General features: G+C 42.4%; 1 protein-coding gene across 2 annotated transcripts in view; it reads left to right on the top strand.

Moving 5' to 3' along the window:
* Positions 1-23,965, top strand: part of OSBPL1A (oxysterol binding protein like 1A) — a 154,351-nt gene that overhangs the window by 17,886 nt on the left and 112,500 nt on the right. Inside the window, exons 5-13 of one of the 2 annotated variants that reach the window (XM_080920072.1) lie at positions 4,226-4,337; positions 9,567-9,652; positions 10,696-10,840; positions 16,237-16,298; positions 16,569-16,613; positions 17,309-17,382; positions 17,487-17,550; positions 18,124-18,222; positions 22,610-22,729. In XM_080920072.1, coding sequence (XP_080776198.1) covers positions 4,226-4,337; positions 9,567-9,652; positions 10,696-10,840; positions 16,237-16,298; positions 16,569-16,613; positions 17,309-17,382; positions 17,487-17,550; positions 18,124-18,222; positions 22,610-22,729 — 807 coding nt within the window. Of the gene's footprint in view, positions 1-4,225; positions 4,338-9,566; positions 9,653-10,695; positions 10,841-16,236; positions 16,299-16,568; positions 16,614-17,308; positions 17,383-17,486; positions 17,551-18,123; positions 18,223-22,606; positions 22,730-23,965 lie in introns of both variants that reach the window. The other variant, XM_080920071.1, reaches the window with a different exon arrangement.

Here is a 23,965-nt window from a genome sequence, read left to right as displayed (position 1 = left end):
TGGAGAACTCGGCATAGCCTAGCTAGACTCTGCTCAGAGTGGTGTGAGACTAAATTCAGTGTGTTAGCTGGACTATCTCTTCTGGGGCTTAGAGCCACTTAGAAGCTCATTTGGGTTGTTGGCAGAGCTCACTGAAGTCACAAGACTGGGGTCCCGGCTTGTTGAGAATTGTTTCAAGTTTATGTAGGCTACACTCAGGCTTAGCTCCATGGAGATGTCTTTTCCAGGAAGTATGCAGCCTCCTCCTGCAGTTCTTTCTGAGTCTCTTTCTATATCCGAGGCTTGCCTGGACCTGGCTCTGTAGCTCAGGATGGTCTTGAAACCATGACACTCCTGCCTCCCACTCATGAGCGCTGGATTATGGCATGCTTGGCTTTGCAGCCCTTCCAGAGGACTGAGTCGATAGGTTTGTCCGCATAGCACAGTATCCATTAAGTAAAGTCAGTGTCCTGGCTCTCGTGACCCAGGGACAGAAGTGACATCAGTCATGTGGCAGGTTCTCAGTTGGATAGAACTTGGCTGTTGGTTGTCGTGATGGCATGAACTTTGTTGGATTTACATGGTGGCTACACTTTTGCACCTGTTTGTTTGCTTACAGACACGTAACACGTTTATTAATGTCTTGCTCAGGTAACATTTAAACAGAACGTGGGTCGTCACTCATACCTCCCAGAGTTCTGCGGATGTTCAGGTCGGTGAATGCAGCCGACGGCCATGAGGTGCAGACGTGGCTGGCTCCAGTTCTTCTCCCAGCTCTAGCCCAGAGACCACATGTGGATGAGTGGTCCCAGGAGTGGAGGAGGGGTCAAGTGGTTGTTTGGACATGGGGGTTCCTGAGAGTGATGGTATGTTCCACTTTTTGGTAGTGTGTATGACTGCAGAACTCTGCGAGCATGTGTCCTAAAAGCCAAGAATCCTGCCCGTTTACAGGGTGAGCCCTGTGCGATGTGCACGACCCCTTGGAAAATTGCCCAGAAGCGCTGTGGGCGTGAGAATTTTCCTCTCCGTCACCTGAAATGAACTGTGGTTGGTGAGAGCATCCTGAGGGATCAGTGAGGAGTGACAGGGGGTCACGGTGCGGTTAGGGCACCTGGGGACAATGCCGGCAGCTTCCCTGGGGCCTTGGCTGCAGTCCCCACATTTAGTGGACGCTCACTGAGACTTGAGGCCAGAACAGACTTTACCCTTCTGACTTACTAGACAGAGAGCTAGAAGTGCTTTCTTGGCCAGAAATATGAGGCAAAACATCTTTCTTTATGAGTAAATGTTCAAAAGTGGCCACTGTTCAGACTCGGAGAAAAATGGACCACGTCCGTTCCTCCACTGAGGGAAGAGGGCACTGAGAATGGGCAGCAGAGGGCTGACGAGGGTGAGGCGTGGTGGCAGGTACGAGGCCTGCACTCTGCGTCACCGGAGTTTGTCCCAGCCCTCAGTTTAGAAAGTTCCACTCCTTCCCACTTCCCTGGCACCCTTTCCAGTCTGGTTCCCACACCGTCCCTTAGCTGCACCCTCTGGGATGTCGCTGGTGGCTTGTCAAGTCTCGGTTTCTATTTTCACGTTTCGCAGTCTGACGGGCTGAGCTCTGGGAGGAGTCGGCGTGGTCTGTCTTCTGCGGCTTCTCTGGCTGCTCTGATGGCTCTTCCCTTAGAGGCCTTTCTCCGCATTTTTCTTTTCTCTGGCAATGTTCCACCTCCACCAACCAGTCTGTTCTTCTGGCTTCATTTGAGCTTCCTAGGGGATTATTTTAGAACCTGCGATTCCGCCCCGTGCTTCTCAGAAGGCATCCAGGTCCTCCTGTCAGCTGCCCTGTCGGTGTCAGGTCCCTGAGGCCGCTGTAGAGGAGCCCCGCGGTGCCTGCGTTACTTCACTGGGCTGCTCGCCCTCTGTGCTCACGACTAGGCGTGTGCTCATTGCTTTTTGTCTGAGCTTCATTCCTCAGGCCCGTTCCTGGCCTTTTAGAAAGTCCACTTTGACCTGTAGACTGGGGTTGTCCCAGTGAGCGTCATGGTCTCCCTTTCAGTTTTGTCAGAGCCTTGTCTCTGGGAGGTTTTCTCAGTACCTTCTCCAACCCCTACTGCCAAGGCCCATGTCTACAGGGTGGCCTTCCAGTCTCCATTGCTTTCCTTCAGTGCTTGGTCTCTAGGAATGCTTTCTCTGTGGGGATATTTGCAGTGTTGAATACATGAGCAAAGTCAGTAATTACTAAGAATCGGGGAGGTCCTGATTTTCAGAGAGGGAAATGTCAGTGCTGTTGGTGTTTCTTCAAGCTGCAGGGACACCTCAGGACTAGAGGAAGAATGCCAGATCTTGAGGCATGCGGAAGAGGATGAGCTGTTTTGTATCTGCAGCGTTCCAGAAGGCAGGATAGGTCAGAGGACAGCAGGGCTGGGCCTACAGAACACTCTCAGCTGGAAGCCATCATTCTGCGACACCCCTGAAAGCACAGGCCACTTCCGGCTGCTGACTGGTCTCTCTGGGTGTCCCAGTGTCCGGGGGGTAAATGCAGACACCAGTCCCCGAGAGTGCCGTCTGGATTCTGATTTTGACGTTAGTTGTTTTTTCTGAGAGCTTGCTTTCTACATTTGGAGTTTCTAAGTAGACTTGGAGCCCCTGATTTAGGAAGTCTGGGGTGGGGTCGGCTCAGGCTCCATTACTGTCTTATCCATTTTCAGGTGGTCTTGAACTCACGATCTGTTTTCTTCAGCCTTCTCAGTGCTGGGTTTCTAGACATATGCTGCGCTACTCTGCTCTATGCATGTTAAAATTGGGCTTTCTGAAGTTAGTTGTAAAGTTCTTTGTATGTTCTGTATACACGTCTCTTACCAAATACGTGATTTGTAATTTCTTTTTCTAAGAGTTTTTTTTTTTTTTTTTTTTTTTTTTTTTTTTTTCTGTATAGCCCTGGCTGTCATGGAACTTAACTTTGTAGACTAGGCTAACCTCAAACTCAGCTCTGCTTGCCTTTGCCTCCTAAGTGTTGGATTAAAGGTGTGTGCCAGCACTATTACAATTTTGTTAAATAATTTTTACCAGGCTCTGGGTTCTTCATTTTTTTACATGAAATATTTTCATGAACTGTTACCTCTAAAGTGACAGGAAATACTGGCGTCCTTAAAAAATATATATATCCTTTTCTAAAATGCTACTGCTTTTGCTCTTTCTCTGCTTATCTAGCTCCTATGGCCTTATCTCTTGGAAAAAGCAAGGGAAGAGGGTTTTTTGAGGCCAGCTTGGGCTACATAGGAAGGCCCAAGCTTCCTTGGAAAAAGGCTGAGATGTTTGTGGCTGTCATATAATACCTAAGATGGTTGATGTATTTCCATTTGTTATAAACGTTATTTAAGTATTTCTACTGTCTAAAAACTTAAGAATAATGTATGAGATTTTATGGCCTTAAAGGAGGGAGGAAAAGTCAGGGGTGGCGTGAACATGCCCGCCCTCCCTGGAAGTGGGGTCCTCGTGCACGGCCATGTGTCTGTGGCTGGGCCTTCCACGTCACGGCCTAAGGTTGTGTGGTGTTCCAGTGCTGTTGAACCTAAGTATTACTCCATTATTCCTGAACATTGACTTCTTTCGGTGTGACGTGTCCCATCCCTCTGTCCGCTTATAAAATATTTAGAATATTAAAAGTTTATGAAAATGTGTTCCAGAAATTCTTACTCTCATCAGGCCATATAAAAATGAATGAATATACTGAGTACTGAATTCTCTCTAAACCGTGATTTTATTCACTTAACTAGTTTAATCATGCGGTGTGTTAATAAAATAACTGGATAGTTTACTTGAGAGGTCTTTGTAGACTTACTTATTCTCATGTTATGTGTGTGAATGTTTTGCCTGCATGCGTTAATGTATACCATGTTCATACCTGCTGGAGCTGGAGCAGGGGTTGTGGGCGGCTGAGAGCCATCCTATAGATGCTGGGAAGTCAACCTGGGTCCTTTTCACAAGCAACAAGTGCTCTTAACTGCTGGTATGTCTCTTTAGACCCTAGAAAATTTACTTTTAAAAGTCAACTAAAAAAACTGACTATATATTGATTGGGTTAGGAATTGTTGGAGTAATTGTAAATTATTAGCAGAATTTGTAGGCATAACTGATTTGATATGAAGCTTCTTAAAATATTTTTCTATTTTAGAAATTATAGCAATCACTAGTTTGAAAAACGATTTTCATATAATAAAGTAGAAACAATAACAACTAAAGTAATTTCTCTGTAATTTAGGAGCTGGTGATGCTTCTTTTAGAATACAACGCTGACACTACAGTTGTCAACGGAAGTGGACAGACAGCCAAAGAAGCCACCGATGACCAAGACATCCGACACATGCTTGAAGGTGAGCGGTGCTTCTCTTTACTATGCTGAGGCCACAGGTGATACGCTCAGCTCTGTGGCAGCAGTGTAGACGGCAAACCCCTCTGTGGCTGATGTCTTTACAAAGTCATTGCTGAGGTGTCCTTTTGTGACTTGTTGCTGTGGCACACAGCCAGCAGGAGCAGAGCAAGGGAGGATGTCCTTTGCTCACACTGTGGAGGGCTCAAATCCACTATGGCAAGAAGGCATGGCCGACTGCTCTGTGGTGCTGAGAGGGTGTGACAGGGTTGTTCTTTTCTGTGGAGGAGTAGGAAGCAGAGAGAGGGCCAGATGTGGGGCCGCGTTATGAAACTCGAGGCCCATTCCAACTACCCATTTGCTTTGCGAGGTTCCACCTCTCAAAGGTTCCATGGCCCCCAAAACACAGCCAGCAGCTGGGGACCAAATGTTCAGATACGAGAGACTGGGAGGACATTTCACATCCAAGCTGTAGCATTCACCTTATGACTATTAAAGTCTTCACTTATAAAAGAACATAGAGGTTAAAAATACGTCTTCAGTGCCTAACAGAACATGGAGAACATTCAGACGCAAGGCAGCGAGGTGAGGAGAGCACACAGAAGCCAGAGGCACTGCCAAGCAGACTTCGGCTTCCACAGGGCCTCACTGCACTGTAATACCAACACTTGTCTCTTGATGGTTCAGTTGCTATGGACACCAGAGATTTAATTGCATTTAAGAAGATGTATGAGCCTCGTATAGAGCAGAGAATTTCTCCACTACAGTTTAAAACAAAGCCACGTCTGTGCTTAGGTAATAGGATTAGTCTTTGGATGGTCCAGGCTTTGCTGTAAGGCTAGATCAGGTAATTTCTACTTTGCACATAAGATCTGAAAATTATAGCTGTGCCTTCACACATATCCTGTTCCAATTTCCTGCAAATCAGAGAAGTGATACAACTTTGTATTTAAGGGTGTTAACTTTGTAACTGTAGTTATTAATATTTTTATTCATGTGAAACCTACAGTCTTGCTTGTAACAATTTTCTAATCAATTGAAATCTTGCTTATTCTGTAGTTCCAAAAATTGTGACTGTTTGTTAGGCAGCTATATTAGAGCATTGCTACCGACACATACTGCAGATGCGTGGTTTGGGTGCACTGGTCACATCCAGCTGCCTTCTTCTAGCTGACCTTCGAGGGCAGCATCTTTACATCAGACCAGTGCTTTCACTTGAGCTCACTGGTTCCAGTGGATAACAAGACCCACACTTATCTTCTGCCGCTCATTGTAGCATGTGACGTAAGGACCCGTGGCCATAGTGGATATGGCCTTTGCCCTTTAACACATTGGGATCTATTGGCAGTGGCGGTAACGGTTTCTGATCCTGTCCTGTCATTCTGCTTTCTCCTGGAACCCAGGACTGAGCTTTTCCTGGTAGCCAGAGTGTTGGGTTAGTCTGACATTTAATGGGGGAATGGAAAGACACGCTCTAAGGCTCCTCTGACCCAAATTGTGCAAGGCAAAGCCTGGCTTAGATGACTTCTCAGGTAATGCCATTTGTCAGCTCATGTATTCCTAGCCTGGGACGTAGAAGATAGAGGCTTACTGGAGTGATTCTGTCCTGATGAGATCACCTCCCCAGAGATAACCCCAGTTGTAGACAGCACTAAGTTGCTGTTTGCAGACTATAGGGAGTGCTGGGGACAGTTAACCGTGATGGTGGGTAGACTAGAGACCAGACAACATGATAACTTACAAGTACAGGGAATCTGGCTATGCATCAGGAGTCCACATCTAAATATCTAAAGTGATGGTGCTTACAGAGATGGTCTTATTTGTGGTAGAACCATATGGGCTAATGGGCTGAGTACAACAGAGTTTATCTTGGGGCCCTCTGTCACCTTGAAACATGCTGTTAGTTTTCTATGATAAACAGTATTCTGCAAGAGGATAGACTGCAACCTGTCAGGCTCTCCTGAAAAACAGCTTCTTTCTAATGTCTGTCTGTCTGTTTGTCTGTCTGTCTCTGTGTGTCTTTCTCATTTGTAGACTATAGAAAGGTTTAAAGATAATTACATGAATACTTGTGTGCCTTTTGCTTAGATTATGCATATAAACATCTTGCCTCTAGTTTACCTTTTAAACATTATTTGATGCTGAATTGGTTCTGATTGTTGTTGTTGAACCACTTAAAAGAAATTTGCATACCAAATGACATTATTGCCGCCAAACACTTCATTTTGTCTTTTAAGATGGAGGTGTCTTCACAAGAACATGTCCCACAGACTCAACTAAGGAAGGCTCATAGGGGCTCACAGAGACTGAAATGACAAACATGGACCCTGTATGGTTCTGAGCTAGGTCTTCTGTTATGGTTGTATACCACAGTGTGATAGGAGCTTGGCGTTCTTGTGGGATCCTAACAGTGGGAGTAGGGGTATCTCTGACTCCCTTGCCTTCACTTGGGACCCTTTTCATCATACTGGGATGCTTTGTGCAGCCTTCATATGAGGTTTTGTGCATAGTCTTATTATAACTTGTTACACCATGGTGTTGTTTCTTGTCCTCCTCCTCCTCTTTCTTCTCTTCCTCCTCTTCTTCCTTTTCCTCCTTCTTCAGTGGAGAAGTGGATCTCAGGGACAAGGAGGTATGAGGTGAACCAGGAGGAATTGGAGGGAAGGGAGACTACATTCAGGGTGTAGTGTGTGAAACAACAGCAGCGATGGTAGAAGAATGGGTGTTTTCTACAGTCACACTGAGACTCCCACACAGGATCCTAAAATCCTAGAACTGTGAGCTCTAAAATACATGGTACCCAGACGCCTTTTATTAAATGGCTTTCTTCTTCCTTCCTTCCTTCCTTTCTTCCTTCCTTCCTTTCTTCCTTCCTTCCTTCCTTCCTTCCTTCCTTCCTTCCTTCCTTTCTCTCTTTCTTTGCGGAACTTCCAGGTTGCCGCTCTTATGCCTTTAAAGTGTACAGAAATCATTTTATTATGAGCTATTTATACAAGTCCATTTTCAGACATGCGTTTTTGTTTTTTAAATATCCTTCCATCTGGAGGCTGTCTTTTTACTTTTTAATGAAGTTCAATTTGGTATGGACATGTTGTTGATTGATAAGGAACCATTGATCCGCTCCCCCACCTTGTTCTCCTGATTTTGGTATTCCTAGTCTAATGTCACAGAGATGTTCTGTCTCAACAGTTTTGGCCTGTATAAGCCTGTGCTCCACTCTGACTTAAAGTTGTATATGCTGTGAGGGGTTCTTTCCTGTGTAAGCACAGTTGTCCCCTCACCTTTGTGCACAAATGTCCTCTGTCCTCAGTGGGCAGTACTGATGCCCGCATGGGAGAGTCAGTCTTTAAGTCTCTAGAATATGCACGGTACCCACGTAGTGTGATGCAGTGTGGGCAGTTGTGTCGTACTCTGGGCACATTGGCAAGGAATGGTGTTCAGAGCAGACTCCCGTATGCTATTTCATTTAAACCTGTGATTTGTTAAACCCGGAGACGGAACCTATGACTTCCAAAGACTGGCTCTGTAATAATCAACATCAGAAAATACAGCACTAAAACACAACTGAGGGGCTGGAGAGATGGCTCACAGAAGACCCAGGTTCATCCCAGCACCCACGTGCTATAGGCATATGCAGTACATATATGCAGGCAAAACACTCTTGCATATACAATAAAACAAATAAGTCTAATGTACACATCAAACACCCCAATTGGAATGGCTCCGAATTCTAAAACTTTTGAATGCTGTAATGCCTAAAAAGTTAAGGGCCTTTGAGCATTTCTAATTTTGGATTAGGAAAATTTTATTGGTAAAGTTTATAAATATTTTAAAATCTAGAAAACAAAACAAACAAACAAAAATCTCTGAAATTTTAAATTCTGAAAGTTTACAATTTTTTTAAAACTGAAAAAACTGTTTTTAAACCCAAGAATTTTAGATAAGGATATATTCAGCCTCTTGTAATATAATGCACATATAGACATATATAGATTTGTCAGTTGTCCACTGACATCTCCCAGTCTAGATCTAGTGCATAATTTCACGCTGTATCTCCCAAGTCCCTGTTGAGACAGCACAGCAGCTTCTGCAGTACATAATGCTGACTGTTCTGGGGAGGGGCGTGGCTATGACTGCGCAGGGGGCGTGGCCTCAAGTTTGAGCCTGCAGAGCTTCAGGGTGAGACCTGTATCTCAGCAAGTATGTGTGTGTGTGAGGAGGGGTTGGTTAAAAAGGCAGTTGTTCATTTTAGTTGAATGTTCTTCAGTCGGAGTTTTTTGGTCCATGTGATTAGATATAGGGCAGCTAATGGGGCAGGAATAGTAAGTAGGTGAGCTTGTCTCTTGTGTTACTGCACTGCGTTTGAAAACACACGAGGGATTGAGACGGTGGCCACTGACGAACCCTGATCATCAAAAGCTCATAATTGTTTTATGCTATCTTTAAAAAAAAAAAAAAGGTTTATTTTATGTATGTGAGGATGCTGCCGCTGTCTTCAGACTCACCAGTAGAGGGCGTCAGATTCCCCTTACAGATGGCTGTGAGCCACCATGTGGTTGTTGGGAACTGAACTCGGGATCTCTGGAAGAACAGTCAGTGCTCTTAACCGCTGAGCCACCTCTCCAGACTCTATGTTAAGTCTTCTAATGAGTAAATTCCTAGTGTCTTTGAATTGAACTCCCAGCTCGAACAGTATTTGAGTTTCAGTTCAAACAGTTGTGTTTTTCCTACACTATGATCAACTTACTCTTTGTTTTTTTTTAAGTATTTATTTTTATTTATGAGTGTGTGTGTGTGTGTGTGTGTGTGTGTGTGTCTGCATAATGTACTTCATGTATAAATGGTGGGTACGTATAGAAGCCAGAAGAGGATGTCAGATTTCCTAAAGCTGGAGTTAATAGGTGGCTGTATGCTGTCCAGTGTGAGTGCTGGGAACCCAGCTCAGGTCCTCTGATATCTTTGTAATGAATTTTCCAGTCAGATCACACCTGGCTGTAGAGCAGTGGTTCTCAACCTGTGGGGTAACACCTCCCCACTCTAGTGGTCACACATCATATCCTGCATATCAGATATTTACACTAAGATTCATAGCAGTAGCAGATTACAGTTATGAAGTAGCAATGGAATAATTTTATGGTTGGGAGTCAGCACAACTAACTGTATTAAAGGGCCACAGCATTAGGAAGGTTGAAAACCACTGCCGTAGATTAAGACATATTTTTTTCTCTTGCAGCTGTGGAAAGGACTCAACAAAGAAAGCTTGAAGAATTGCTTTTAGGAGCAGCTAGAGAAGGACGAACAGCTGAAGTATCAGCTCTGGTAACAAGAAGCATTATTTCTTTATATGTTAGGAGGGTTTTCCCTTAAATATTAACTTCATAATTCAGTGTCTGTGGGAGAACATATCTTGTCATCACCCTAGGATAGCAGTGTGATTATACACGTGTGCACAAGTGCCTGGCAACTCAGTATGGGAAGAGTTGAGGAGATTTGTTTATATGCTGATAGATCTCTAGACTTCTGATTTATCTCCTCACCCGAAATCAAAAGCCTGATGATTAACAATCCAATTTTTCATAGTAAATAGTTAACAAAAATTAATTTTTTTCAAATTAGGCCTATTTAAAATAAAAAATTTACAGAATCCAGTCAAAGTGGAAGTTTTCCTCATTTTGATAAACAATAAATTCTGAAAGAATATTGTCCTTCTAACATACCGAGATGGGAAGTGCTTGCATCAAGCCAGGCAAGCTGGCAGCTTTGCCTACTTTTCTTTTCTTCCTAGGAGACCTACTTTCTTGTTTCCTTTTCCTGCTCTCATTACATATGAAACTCTAAATCTGTTCTGAATTCAAGACTGAGGCATTGCCATTTGCTTTAAAGTTATTTTAGCTTACTTGAAAGCATTTCTTTGGTTTCTAAGTATAGGGCCTGCAACATTTAAATTTTTTTGAAATGGAGACTATGTAGAGATTGCTAAAGCCGTAAGGTGGGGAGGACAGATTCAGCAGAGCCTTGACATTTATGCCTCTCACCTCTCCGGTTAAGCTCTTCTTGGGACTGTTGGTTGGTGCTTGATTTATAGTTTTGCTGTCACGAGTGCGAAATGCAAGACTGTTGGGAACGAGCAAGTTGGTGACATCTTAATAATGTGAGGCATTGGTGGCGGTGCTGCTGCTGTGCTTGGTGCCAAGACACAGACCTCAGATCTCACAAGCATGGGTCGGCTGCAGAGTGAGCCAAAGGTGCACAGTCTGCAGACCTGCCATCTCTGCTCTTTGCAGGCTCTGCTTGGAGTCTTTCTGCATACTGTGAGGGGAAGCTTGTCTTTGGTATGTAATTGCATCGCCTTCCTGTGTTAGCTCAGCAGGCCCAATCCTCCAGATGTGAACTGCTCGGATCAGTTGGGAAATACTCCCTTACACTGTGCAGCTTACCGGGCCCACAAGCAGTGTGTCCTAAAACTTCTGAGAAGTGGCGCTGACCCCAGCCTGAAGAACAAGAATGGTGAGCATGCAATGAGAGTCATCCTTGGTCATTTGACTCCAAAAATGAAATAGGTACTGCGCAAATTATTTTGTTTGGTATCCAGTCTGTGCTAAATCAGGTGTTCTTCTGTTTACATAGGGCATTCACAAAAGTAAAATCATGGCATTTTCTTCTCCTTTAAGGCTTAACTAGTCATGCACTCCATATACCAAACGATACCAGCATTGAGAAAGATATTCCTACCTTAAAGGAGAGACGGCTGTAACCGATATTGTTTATAGCAGCTATGCACTGTGAGGTTGCCACCAGTACAGAATTAGAGAATGCTGAAGCACTGTTAGAGGACACCCAGGGTTAAGTGGTCAGGACCCTCTTGCCATGGTCTTCTCATGCAGTGTCAGTATATAGCCTTGCTTTATGAGTGCACTGTGTAAGATCACCTTCTGTAATATGTGGCCATGGCCACCATACCTTAGTCTAAGAGCAGCGTCTCTAACTTAGGGTTTCTCCTAAGGCACATCTTACACTTGTACTTAGGGAGCACTGGCCAGCATTTCAGCATGGTTCTTTGGGGCCATTTTTATATGAGAAAGTCAAAAGCAAAACACACTGAGATGCCACCCTAAATACACTGTAATAGGGAAACTTGGCCATTGCCCAGATGGACAGGAGAAAGCCAGCTTTTACCTTGTAGAGCAATCTGGGAAAGCTAGCATTGGGTGGTGCAAAGGTTTTGCTGTTTTGGAAATATCTGCGAATGTGTAAAAAATGACCTCAAACAATTGACTTTGCGGTCAGACATCCTTTTTCGCGGTAGGCAGATTTGCTGTGTACCAAAGCATTCTTAAGAATGATATAGACAACTGCTGGTCTGTGGAGTGCTTCTGTCCGTCCAGTTGCTGACCTGGACACTGCTGTGCATGCCCAGCTGCACACTTAATGAAAGAATTGATGGGATTAAACGGAAATTTCCTTCTGTGCAAATTAATTTGAAGAGAGGTGGTATTATTTTCCATTAAGGGACAAAGATGTTTCATGTATTTTCAAATAGCCTATTATTCCACTCATTTTATTTTGTTGTGTTTTGATAACACAACACACTTTTCTTTTGAAATTGCTGGTTATAAGTTCCTGTAGGTAGGAAGCCTGCTCATTTAGTTCTGAGTGTGATTTACTGAGTTCTTTCTGCCTGGCCCTGCAGACTCTGAGGCCAGAGATGAGGCTGAGATTTCATGCAGTCAGCAGCAGTTCAGAATTTATTTTTGACATATGTTTAATTTTATGAAAGAAATCATACTACCATTTTTCTTCTGCTGGAAAGATAGTTTCTCAAAAGTGCCCTGCAGACATGGTGGGGACAGAATTGGCTGACCATTGTCTTCCTCGGTGCTGTGTAGAAAGACTGAACTGATGACTGAGTTTTCAGTTAACTTTTTTTCTATTTTTTAAAAATTGGATATTTTAAGTATTTACATTTCAAATGTTATCCCCTTTCGCCCCTTTCTAATTCCTCCTCCCCCTGCTTCTGTGTAGATGCTCCCATTCCCACCCACCCACCTACTCCCACCTCAACACCCTGGCATTCCCCTACACTGGAGAAATGAACCTTCACAGGACCAAGTATTTCTCCTCCCATTGATGACAGACAAGGCCATCCTCTGCTACATGTGCAGCTGGAGCCATGGGTCCCTCCATGTGTTTTCTTTGGTTGGTGGTTTAGTCCCTGGAGCTCTGGGGGATCTGGTTGGCTGATATTGTTGTTCTTCTTATGGGTTGCAAACCCTTTCAGCTCTTTTAGTCCTTTCTCTAACTCCTCTGTTGGGTCCCCATGCTCAGTCCGATGGTTACCTGCAAGCAACCTCATCTATATCAGTAAAGCTCTCAGGAAACATCCATATCAGGCCCCTTTCAACAAGCACTTTTTGGCATCAGCAATAGTGACTATGTTTGGTGGCTGCATACGGGCTGGATCCCCAAGGTGGGGCAGTCTCTGGATGGCCTTTCCTTCAGTTCCTGCTCCACACTTTGTCTCTGTATTTCCTCCTGTATTTTGTTCCCTCATCTAAGAAGGACTGATGCATCCACATTTTGGTCTTCCTTCTTCTTGAGCTTTATATGATCTGTGAAGTGTATCTTGGGTTTTCTGAGCCTTTGGGCTAATATCCACTTATCAGTGAGTGCATACCATGTGTGTTCTTTTGTGACTGGGTTACCTCACTCAGGATGATATTCTCTAGTTCCATCCATTTGCCTAAGAATTTCATGAAGTCATTGTTTTTAATAGCTGAGTAGTACTCCACTGTGTAAATGTACCACATTTTCTGTATCCATTCTTCTGTTGAAGGACAGCTGGGTTCTTTCCAGCTTCTGGCTATTATAAATAAGGCTGCTATGAACATGGTGAAGCATGTGTCCTTGTTCTGTGTTGGAGCATCTTTTGGGTATATGCCCAGTAGTGGTATAGCTGGGTTCTCAAGCAGCACTATGTCCAATTTTCTGAGGACTATGTCTTTTTATTGGGGAATTGAGTCCATTGACGTTGAGAGATATTAAGGAATAGTGATTGTTGTTGCCTGTTATTTTTGTTGTTAGAGGTGGAATAATAAATGTTTGTGTGGCCTTCTTCTTCTTCCTCCTCCTACTCCTCCTTTTCTTTCTTTTCCTCTTCCCCTTCTCCCTCCTCCTTCTCCTTCTTCTTGCAAGAAGATTACTTTCTTGCTTTTTCTAGGGTGTAGTTTTCCTCCTTGTGTTGGAGTTTTCCATCTATTATCCTTTGTAGGCCTGGTTTGTGGAAAGATATTGTGTAAATTTGGTATTGTCATGGAATATCTTGGTTTCTCCATCTATGTTAATTGAGAGTTTTGCTGGGTATAGTAACTAGAGCTGGCATTTGTGTTCTCTTAGGGTTTGTATGACGTCTGTCCAGGATCTTCTAGCTTTCATAGTTTCTGTTGAGAAGTTTGGTGTAATTTTGATAGGTATGCCTTTATATATTACATGATGTTTTTCTCTTACAGCTTTTAATATTTTTTCTTTGTTTTGTGCATTGGTGTTTTGACTGTTATGTGTCAGGAGGAATTTCGTTTCTGAGCTAATCTATTTGGGGTTCTGTAGGCTTCTTGTATATTCCTGGACATCTCTTTCTTTAGGTTAGGGAAGTTTTCTTCTATAATTTTGTTGAAGATATTTACTGGCTCTTTAAGTTGGGAATCTTCACTCTCTTGTATACCTTAGGTTTGGCCTTCTCATTGTGTTCTGGATTTCCTTGATGTTTTGGGTTAGGAGCTTTTTGATTTTTGCATTTTCTTTCACTGTTATGTCAATGTTTTCTATGGTATCTCCTGCTCCTGAGATTCTATCTTCTATCCCTTGTATTCTGTTGGTGATGCTTGTATCTATGACTTCTGATCTCTTTCCTAGGTTTTCTATCTCTAGGGTTGTCTCTCTTAGTGATTTCTTTATTGTTTATATTTGCATATTTAGATCCTGGATGGTTTTGTTCAATTCCTTCACCTGTTTGGTTGTGTTTTCCTCTAATTCTTTAAGGGCTTCTACTTGTGTTCTCTTGTATTTCTTTAAGGGAATTATTTATGTCCTTCTTAAAGCCCTCTATCATCATCATGAGATGTGATTTTAAATCCATGCCTTGCATTTCTGGTGTGTTGGGGCAACTAATACCTGCTGTGGTGGGAGAACTGGGTTCTGATGTTGCCAAGTAGCCTTGGTTTCTTGCGCTTGCCTCTTGCCATCTGGTTATCTCTGATGCTAGTTGGTCTTGCTGTCTCTGACTGGAGCTTCTCCCTTCTGTGTGCCTGGGAACCAGTGATGTTAGGAGTGAGAGCACTCCTGGGAGACCAGCTCTCTCTGCCAGGTTTTGGGTCTGGAGGACTGTGGGACAGCCTTAGCTCTGGGCGCAGATGGAGACGGGAAGGCTTCGGTGAACATTTTCAAAAGGGCTTTTCTCCTCACTTAAGAAGCAGAAGTCAGCAGCCCCTACTTCACCATCAGTAGTTCTGGTAATCTGCCTCCTGATCTTTTCTCTAAATTAAAAACGATGGCTGTTCTCCTTTCATCCCTTCTCACCCTTGGATTATCTTGAAGCTATTCCAGAGAGCATACTGTTCCCTTGATAAATATTTCATTGTATTAATACAAGAAAAAGACTCCATAAACAACCATGCTATAGGTGTACAATTCTGAGTATATCATGGATGGCTTAATTATGCACTTCAAATTATAATTGTAAGGTGTGTAGTTTAAATTAGAATTGTACGGCATATGAATTTCTATGTTGGTAGAGCTGGTAAAAACCTGAAGCACTATAATAGGATCAGTCAGTTATATTGTAATTTCTCAGAGTTTACACTTAAACACTTCCACAGAATTTGAGCATCAGTCAAATCATATTACTTCTTGTCTTGAGACCTTCCAGAAGTTTCCTGTTGTGTCTAGAAAGCACAGCTCACTTGCGGTTGCTCACAGGCGTCTGACTGCGGACTGCCTCCTTGTCTCTCGCCCTCTGTCTCATCTCTCTCAGAACCTTGCATTAGCTGTTCCCTGAGTGTCTACAGGGTCCTTTCTATAACTATCCCTTCCTCAGCGAGGTCATCTGGGACCAGTCCGTCACTTTCTACCTGAGGTAGTGACTATTGCCCATCGACTCTGTCACTAATTATGTTAGTGACCATCGTTTACTAGCTGCTATGTCTTTTAGTATGAACTTATTTCTGTGACCTGTGTTCATTGTCAGCTACTGGTGCTTTATAATGACATTGGCAAATAATAGAGAAGAGATGGAAACAAATGTGACTAATACATACTAGGCTTTTGGGGTTTTTTATTTCAAAGAATTGAATAGTTGGACTGGAGAGATGGCCTAGGTTTTAAGAGCACTGGCTGCTCTTTCAGAGGTCTTGAGTTCAATTCCCAGCAACCACATGGGATGGTAACTGACAACCATCTGTAATGGGTCCGATGCTCTCTTCTGGTGTCTAAAGACAGCTACACTGTACTTACATATATAAAAGAAATAAACATAAAATAAATAAATCTTAAATAAAAAAAGAATTGAATAGTTAACCAGAAGTTAACAAGTTAATGTACGGCTTAAACAAATTAACTCTGAGATAAGAAATTTGCATTGTTTTAAACTGGTAAGCTTGTGGTAATTTGTCCTATTAGTTATTTATGGACAGACTGCCTGGTCATGTGACCAGTACAGCGCGTGCTGAGGACAATCAGGTTTTCTGACTGAATGGCTCCCCTAAGGAGGGCAGTTTCTGGCAAGTGATTTTGTTGTTATTTTCTGCTGGTGGGGAGGAGTTTTCTGAAGCACAACAGCATTATGTGGTGCAGCTGATATAAATTTTGTTATGTAGTTGACATAGTGACATTTTTCCTTGTATTTCACACAGATCAGAAACCTCTTGACCTTGCTCATGGTGCTGAAATGAAGCACATTCTTGTTGGTAATAAGGTGTGTACTGGTGGGCTGAGTAAGGTGTGTACTGGTGGGCTGAGTAAGGTGTGTACTGGTGGGCTGAGTAAGGTGTGTACTGGTGGGCTGAGTAAGGTGTGTACTGGTGGGCTGAGTCTTACATTTCTAAGTTTCTACGGCATGTATTGATGGATTGAACTGTTAGGTTTCTTTCCTTAAACGTCTAATTTCCTAAAGCAGTAAGTCTTCTGAAAAGAACGGAATGTGCTTTGGCTTGTAGGCATCTTTAATGACCTGTGTTTCCCGCAGGTTGTCCACAGAGCAGTGAAGCGCTATGAAGGCCCTCTCTGGAAGGTAGGAGGGCAGTGAGGAGGAGGCTGGGAGGGGTTCTTAGTGCCTTGTTTCTGCCCCCCCCCCCCCGTTCTTTCAGACTTACAGACTGACCATGATTTATGAGGCCTTTTTCACTTTCTAGTGCCACATAAAGATGTGTACTTGGTAGCACCCATACTCAAATTTAGAGTTTTTATTTTTTCTTGTCTTGTGCTACTGGGCAGCGCTGGTGAACTGCAGTTCTCCATTAACCGGGTGGCCTTGAGGGCAGCAACCAGGACTGCACAGAATTAAGTTATTTTCTAGAATAAATCATGGTAGTACTTACTACAGTTTGCATCTATAAGCAGTCCCTGTATATGAACTTTTTGTATGTAGTATATTATATAAATGGATTTAGGTTAACTCTTTTTAGACATTCAATCACAACTTTGAGGCAATTGTGTTTAAAGCCAAGAATTGCTGTTTTCTATAGGCAATCCTGACCAGAACTATTAGAGCCAGAAACTGTGACCTTTCCAGTGTGGCATTGTTTTTTGTGTAGACAGGGCTCTGCTGCAGTTAATATCTGACCTCAAATTTATTACAGTTTACTGTTCAGTCCTCCTGTCTAGGTGGAAGTCTCAGATATGTCTATTTAAGCTTAATTACTTTTCCTTAGTTACATATTTGAATCCAGACATATCAGCATGAAAATTTTTGTCGTTTTTCTTTAGAGTTCAAGATTTTTTGGCTGGAAGTTATTTTGGGTAGTGTTAGAGCATGGAGTCCTTTCCTGGTACAGGAAACAGTAAGTGTTATCCTTATACTCACTAAGTTTTAGAATATAACATCTAAACTATTCCAAGTTTTCATTTAGGTCTTCTTTGCCTTGATTTAATTTTTGTTTTGAAGGCCTGATGGGGTCCACAATTCTTACCGCCAAGGATGCAAACACCTGACTCAAGCAGTGTGCACGGTAGGGTGAGACCTGTGTTTGTACTGATGGTGGTGGTGGGTGGAGCAGCAGAGGGTTGGCAACCTAGTTCATAGCTGTTTCTCCTGTACTGGGCCTTGGAACAGGAGTCCAACCTTTGTGCTTTTAAATCCCTTCCACTCTAATTTTTTGTTAAAAAATAACAATTTCTAATTCTTTTTGCCTCCTCTACCACCTCATCTTCAACCTTATCTCCCAATTATATGTTTATACTCAGATAAAACATTTTCTACATTTGGCACAGAGGAAATGTTCAAGAATGGCATGAATCATTGGAGCTTTGATATGTAGGGGATTTTATAGCCCAAGTACATTCTAATCTATATTTAATTGACGGTAAACCTAAGGCCACAAACGCAGTGAACCCTGGTGTTTTCTCAGTGAGCAAGCTGATGGCGGGTTGGGGTGAATACGCTGCCCTGGTACCTCGAATCTCCTGTGGTCCACTTCTGACGGCTATCAGCTTTTCAGTTTGCTCCACTAGGTGCTCTTACATTGTGCTGAAATGTTACATTTGTGAGGGATGACACTGTTTTCTGATTTCTTCATATGCAGGTGAAACCTACAGATAGCTGCCTCTTCTCTGTCCGGTGCTTTGATGACACGGTTCATGGCTTCAGGGTGCCTAAGAACAGCCTACAGCAATCAAGAGAGGTAATGTATGGCCGAATCATATGTCTTTCCCAGAACTTAACAATGCATGCTCAGTACTAACATCTAAGATCTTGTCTTGTTGGTTCAGCTGATTGCCCATTGTTGTTCTCTTAGGGTCCTACACAAAAGTCCTTTCCTTCCCAGGGACTTCAGGGCTGTTTCTCACTTTCTATTCTACCACATCCATGATGTCTGCTCTTGTCCCTGATCCCTTTGAGTTACCAGAATGCTAAATATGGGTCTGTTTTCATGCAGCCATCCAGTTTGAACAGCACCATTGTTAACGATGTTGTCTTGTCTTCGATCTATGTTTTTGACTTCTTTGTGAAAACTGGGGTTTACATAGGTATGTGACTTACGTATGGGTCTTTGCTTCAGTTCCATTGACCAGTGTGGCTGGTTTTATGCCAGCATTATCCTCTTTGTTCCAAAGGACAACTTGAAATAGCGATGCCCCAGCAGTTTTAGATTAGTCAGTGTTGGTTTATCTATCCTGTTTCTTTTGTGTGCTGTGATTGCAGATGAAGTTGAAAAGTATTTTACAATTTCCATGAAGCACTGTATTGGAATTCTGTTAAATGTGTAGATGCCTTTAGTAGGATAGCCATTTTCATAACTCGAATCCTACTGTACCACAAGCATGGGGATCTTTCCGTGTTTGGTGTTTTTATTTTTTTTTTTTCTTCAGTTTCTTATAGCTTTTTGTTACACAAGTCTTTTACTTGCTTGGTTAGTCTTATCACAAGCTTCTTTTTTAAGAATTAATTTTTTAATTTTAAAAAAGTAAAGGTCATTGAGAAAGTTACTGTTTCCTGGCTTCCTTTCTCGGTCTGTCATTTGTTTATAGGAAGGCTATTAATTTTTATGTGCTAATTTTATGTCCATATATTTTGCTGAGTTTTAATATCATCTGCAGATATAGATATACTTGGACTTCACCCTTTACAGTCTGTAGCCTCCAGATCTCCTCCGGTTGTCTTACTGCTCTAGCGGAGACATCAGGTTCTATATTGAACATTTATGGAGAGAATGGACATTGTTTCCTTTTTCCTGGTTTTAGTGGAACGGCTTTGAATTTCTCTTTGTTTTGGTTGATGTTGGCTATAGGCTTGCTGTAAATCACCTTTATTATGTTGAGGTATGTCTCATGAATTCCCTGGTCTCTCCAAGACTTTTATAATGAAAGAATGTTGGATTTTGCCAAAGGCCATTTTTGTATCTAATGTGTTGGTCATGCAGTTTTGTCTTCGGTTTGTTTATGTGGTGGATTACATTTATTGACTTACCTGTGTTGGATCATCCCTGAATCTCTGATCATGCTGCATAATCTTTCTGGTAAGTTTTTGTATTCTGTTTGTAAGTACTTCGTGGAGGTTTTTATTTTATTTTATTTTTTAATGTGTGTATTCCTAAAGAAAATGAGTTTGTAATTTTCTTTCTTAATGGGTCTTTGCGTGGTTTTGATATCCTGGTAATAGTGGCCTTGTAAAATGAACTTGGAAATGTTTTCTCGGTTTCTATTTTGTGAAATAGGTTGAGGAATATTGACATTAATTCTTTAAAGTTCTGGTAGAATTCTTGTGCTAAATTCATATTAACTTGCTCTAAACTTTAATTGGTTGGGAGACTTTTTTTTTTTTAAAGATTTGTTTATTTTATTTATATGAGTACACTGTAGCTGTTTTCAGTCACACAAGAGGGCATCAGATCCCATTACAGATGGCTGTGAGCCACCATGTGGTTGCTGGGAATTGAACTCAGGACCTCTGGAAGAACAGTCAGTGTTCTTAACCGCTAAGCCATCTCTCCAGCCCGGTTGGGAGACTTTTAATTACTTCTTTTTGCTAGGGATTATTGTTCTCTTAAATTGTATATTTCATCTTGTTTTAACTTTAGTAGGTTGTATATATCAAGAAATCTTTTCATTTTCTTTTAGATTTTTTAGTTTGGTGGAGTACAAATTTTAATTCTAATTTAATTTTTTTATTGAAAATATTTTTTCTATACAATATATTTTGATTTTAGTCTCCTCTCTTCCAGTTTCTCACTGATCCTTCCAAAATCCCCACTAGCCCAAATTTATACTTTCAATTATTAGAATTGTTAGAATACACATAGGCATTTAAAATAATAATAAAATAAAATACAACAAATAAACTGGAATAGGATGAAGCAAGTGTCCTGCTAGTGTCCTGAAGCTGTTTTGTATTTTAATGTTAATTCCACTTCCCCAAGAAGGGCTGCCTATTTGGTGACTCCAACTGAACCTTCCGGTTTTAATTAGTAAAATAAAGGAAAGCCAGTGACTGGTGGGGTGAGGGAGGGTAGAGAAGACTGAGAGCTCTGAGGAGGCCAGAGGACAGAGGAGGAGGGTGTGGCAACATGGAGCTTCCCAAGGACCAGCTAGACCCAGCTGATATTGACTGGTGTTAAAAAGCTGTGAACATTAAGGCTTTTACAGGTCTAATATCACATATATTAGGGCAGTTTGTATCTTTGTTTATTTGATGCAATCTCGGTGTGTACAGGGTTTGTGGATTGAGAGTTGAACATATAAATCTGTATGAAAAGCTATCAGGCTGTAGAGTTGTGTTTGTGGGATTTTGGGGTACAGAAACACCCTGGAACAGAAGCGGAGAACAGGCAGTAGTAAACTGCCAAGGAAAGAGAGTTGTGTGGACAGAATTGGGCCGTGGTGGCTGAAAGACCCTCGTTGAGAGGACCTTTAGCTGAGGAGACCCCAGGACCCAAGAATCAGCCGAGACCACTGCATGCAAGTCGCAAGAGGGTTTTATTGGTCACAGACGTCCGTGGGCGACAGCCTATTCAGAGGACTGGCGCGCCGGACCACAGGATAGTTTCTTTTTATAGGGTTTGGGGGGCAGAAGCAAAGTACAGAAGCAGAAGCATAGTAACAGGGTTTTAATTGGCTAGTTTAAATGTGGCCAGGGAGTGAGCCCAAAAATATGGCTCTAAGGACACAACTCCTGGTACCAGCCGGGGTTACGGCTTCCGAGAATACTTGTGTTGGGCTTATCTAAGTGTGGGAACTATGGCAGAAATATGGCTCCAAGGAAGCAACTCCTGGTACCAGTTGGGGCTGCAGCTTCCGAGGATAATTGCTTTGGGCTTATCTGAGTGTCTCCCTTTCTTTGTCTATTGCAAGCTGGCTGCCCACCGGTATCTTGCTTGGCCACCTGGGACCCCGACCTAGCCTGCCCCGTGTGTGCACAGCCTTACAGAAATGGCATTTACTGTTGCTAAGTGGGGGTCTTTCAGTGGCGGCTCAGACCGGGTGCCAGAGGTGCACGCGGCTCTGTATTATGGTCGGGCCTGAGGAGTGAGACCTCAGGGCCGGTAAAGAGATAAACCGTTTCATATTTTTTAGTATTTACTGCAGCAGTGTGCTGACGTCCTTTTAGTACCATGAAGACTGATCAGTAGGGAAAGGCTCAGAGTTGGCAGCAGCATGATCTCTCCATGAGCAGTGAGCCTGGTTGTCTTCAGTAATGGACCTTACCATCAGTTTATAGAGGGTGTCCCATACCTTTGGCAGGAGTCTTGACTGTTTGGGCAGGAACTCTATTAGATGTAACCTATTCTCAGAACTGCAGGTTTCAGTTGTTGATTCATTTGTTGAGGTTTTGTCTCCTTCATTATTTGGTGACTTCATTTCTGGTTTTTTTTTTTTAATATATGTGTGCATATTTTAAGAAGTTGCTACTGCATTAGGTTTTCATATAACATGTCAAATGGCCCTTATTTCTAGCTATCCCTTCTTGTATTTCCTCCCTATCCCTCCTCATCTGATCTCATGTTCTACCCTCACAACCATCCATTGGCTATCCTATTTCTTAGAATTTCACAGGATTATAAGAATTACCCATGCAGTTTTGTAAGAAAACAAGGAAGTATTTTTAGTCCATTTTTTCAAACTAATTTTCTTTTTTAAACTTGTAAAAGTGAAATCATCAGGCAGTTGGCTTTCTTAAAATAATCTAAGGTTATTGTGTATATAATTTCTATTTTAAATTTATAATATTGTGTCCAAACCCACTGCTGTGAATTAAATGATTAAACAGTGTTGGAAACAATTCATTTTAAGTGAAAAAATTATTCATTGCTTAATTTCTATAATATATTTAAGCATTAATATATAATATATGTAGAGATTAATATAATATATATATATATATGTAGAGATGATATTTTAAGAGCACTAGGAATAACTTTATATGCAGTCAGATCACAGGAAAGAAATATTTATAATGTCATTGTGGGTGTATTTTCCCTGTAGTTACTTCTTCTATGTAAATTTTATGTTTCATAGATTATTACTGTTTCTTTGGAGTAGAAATGTCATGTAATTCTTGGGTTGTTTCAGAAGTGGCTGGAAGCAATTGAAGAACACTCCGCATACAGCACTCACTACTGTTCCCAGGATCAGGTGACTGATGATGAAGAGGAAGATGGAGTTCCGGCCGAGGACCTGAAGGAGTCCTTAGCGGTGAGCAGACACCATCCAACTGCCATAGTTATGCTGCCTGTGCTTTCTATAGGAGGCTAGGTTTGGAAAGCGTGACTTCTGACAGCAGAAGGAATAGTGCTCTTTGTCCGGTAGCATTCTGCGGACGTACCCCTGCTTTGACCGTCCTGTAACATGTTTTAGTGAGAATGCTGTGAATATGCTTGGCCCAGGTAGTAGCACTGTTAGGAGGTGTGACCTTGTTGGAGAAAGTGTGTCACTGTGAGGGTGGGCTTGGAGATCCTCCTCCTAGTTGCCTGGAGACAGTCTGCTCTTGACTTCCTCTAGATGAAGATGTAGAACTCTCAGCTCTGCCTGCACCATGCCTGCCTGGATGCTGCCATGCTCCCACCTTGATGATAATGGCTGAACCTCTGAACCTGTTAGCCAGCCACAATTAAATGTCCTTATAAGAGTTGCCTTGGTCATGGCGTCTGTTCACAGCAGTAAAACCCTAAGACAGAAGGAACTGGGGCATTGCTGTGATAGTCCTGACCATGCTTTGGTTTGGAAGAATGTGGGTTTTGAGACTTTGGATTTGGAAAGCAGTGGAATGCTTAAGTGGTGCTTAATGGGCCATCCTAGGAGGGATATGGAAGACATTGTTGCTGAGAGTGATCTAAACTGTGCAGACCTGGCCCAAGAGGTTTCAGTAGAGAAGAATTTTAGTATGTGGTCTAGAGACTGTTTTTGTGGTATTTTGGTGAAGAACGTGGCTGCTTTTTGAACTTGTCTGAAGAGCGCCTTAGCTTAGGTAATGAGATTTATATTAATCGAATTGACAAAGAAGTCTCAGAAAAGCTCAGCATAGACTTTGTTCTCTGGCTCAGGCTCATGAAGACTGTTTTGATCCAGTGTAGCAAGCTCTGAAAGAAGTACAAAAAGTAGGTTCAAAGAATTAAGGCACTAGGAAGTACAATGGAGCTAAGCCCTGTGTTCAAGGAGATAAGCAGATTAAGGGAGTGGTGATCTTCAGCAAGATCCCACTCTGCTAAGCTTATTGTTTATGCTTTTGCAGTTGAACAAGGTACATGGATATTCTTTTCATTTGGAATTTTAGTTCAGAGATGGAAGACAGGCTTTTGATCTGGATCTTAAGGAATAGTGGCTGTTAATAGCTTGGTTCCAGGCATGGGGGTACATGCCTTTAATTCCAAAACACAGAGGCAAGTGCATCTCTAGATTAAAGGCCAGCCTGGTTCACAGCAACTTCCAAAT

This window comes from Micromys minutus (assembly GCF_963924665.1).
Source record: "Micromys minutus genome assembly, chromosome: 8".
NCBI classification, from domain to species: Eukaryota; Metazoa; Chordata; class Mammalia; order Rodentia; family Muridae; genus Micromys; species Micromys minutus.
The sequence above is the reverse complement of the archived record's forward strand: the minus strand, read 5'-3'. Positions and strand labels throughout refer to the sequence as shown.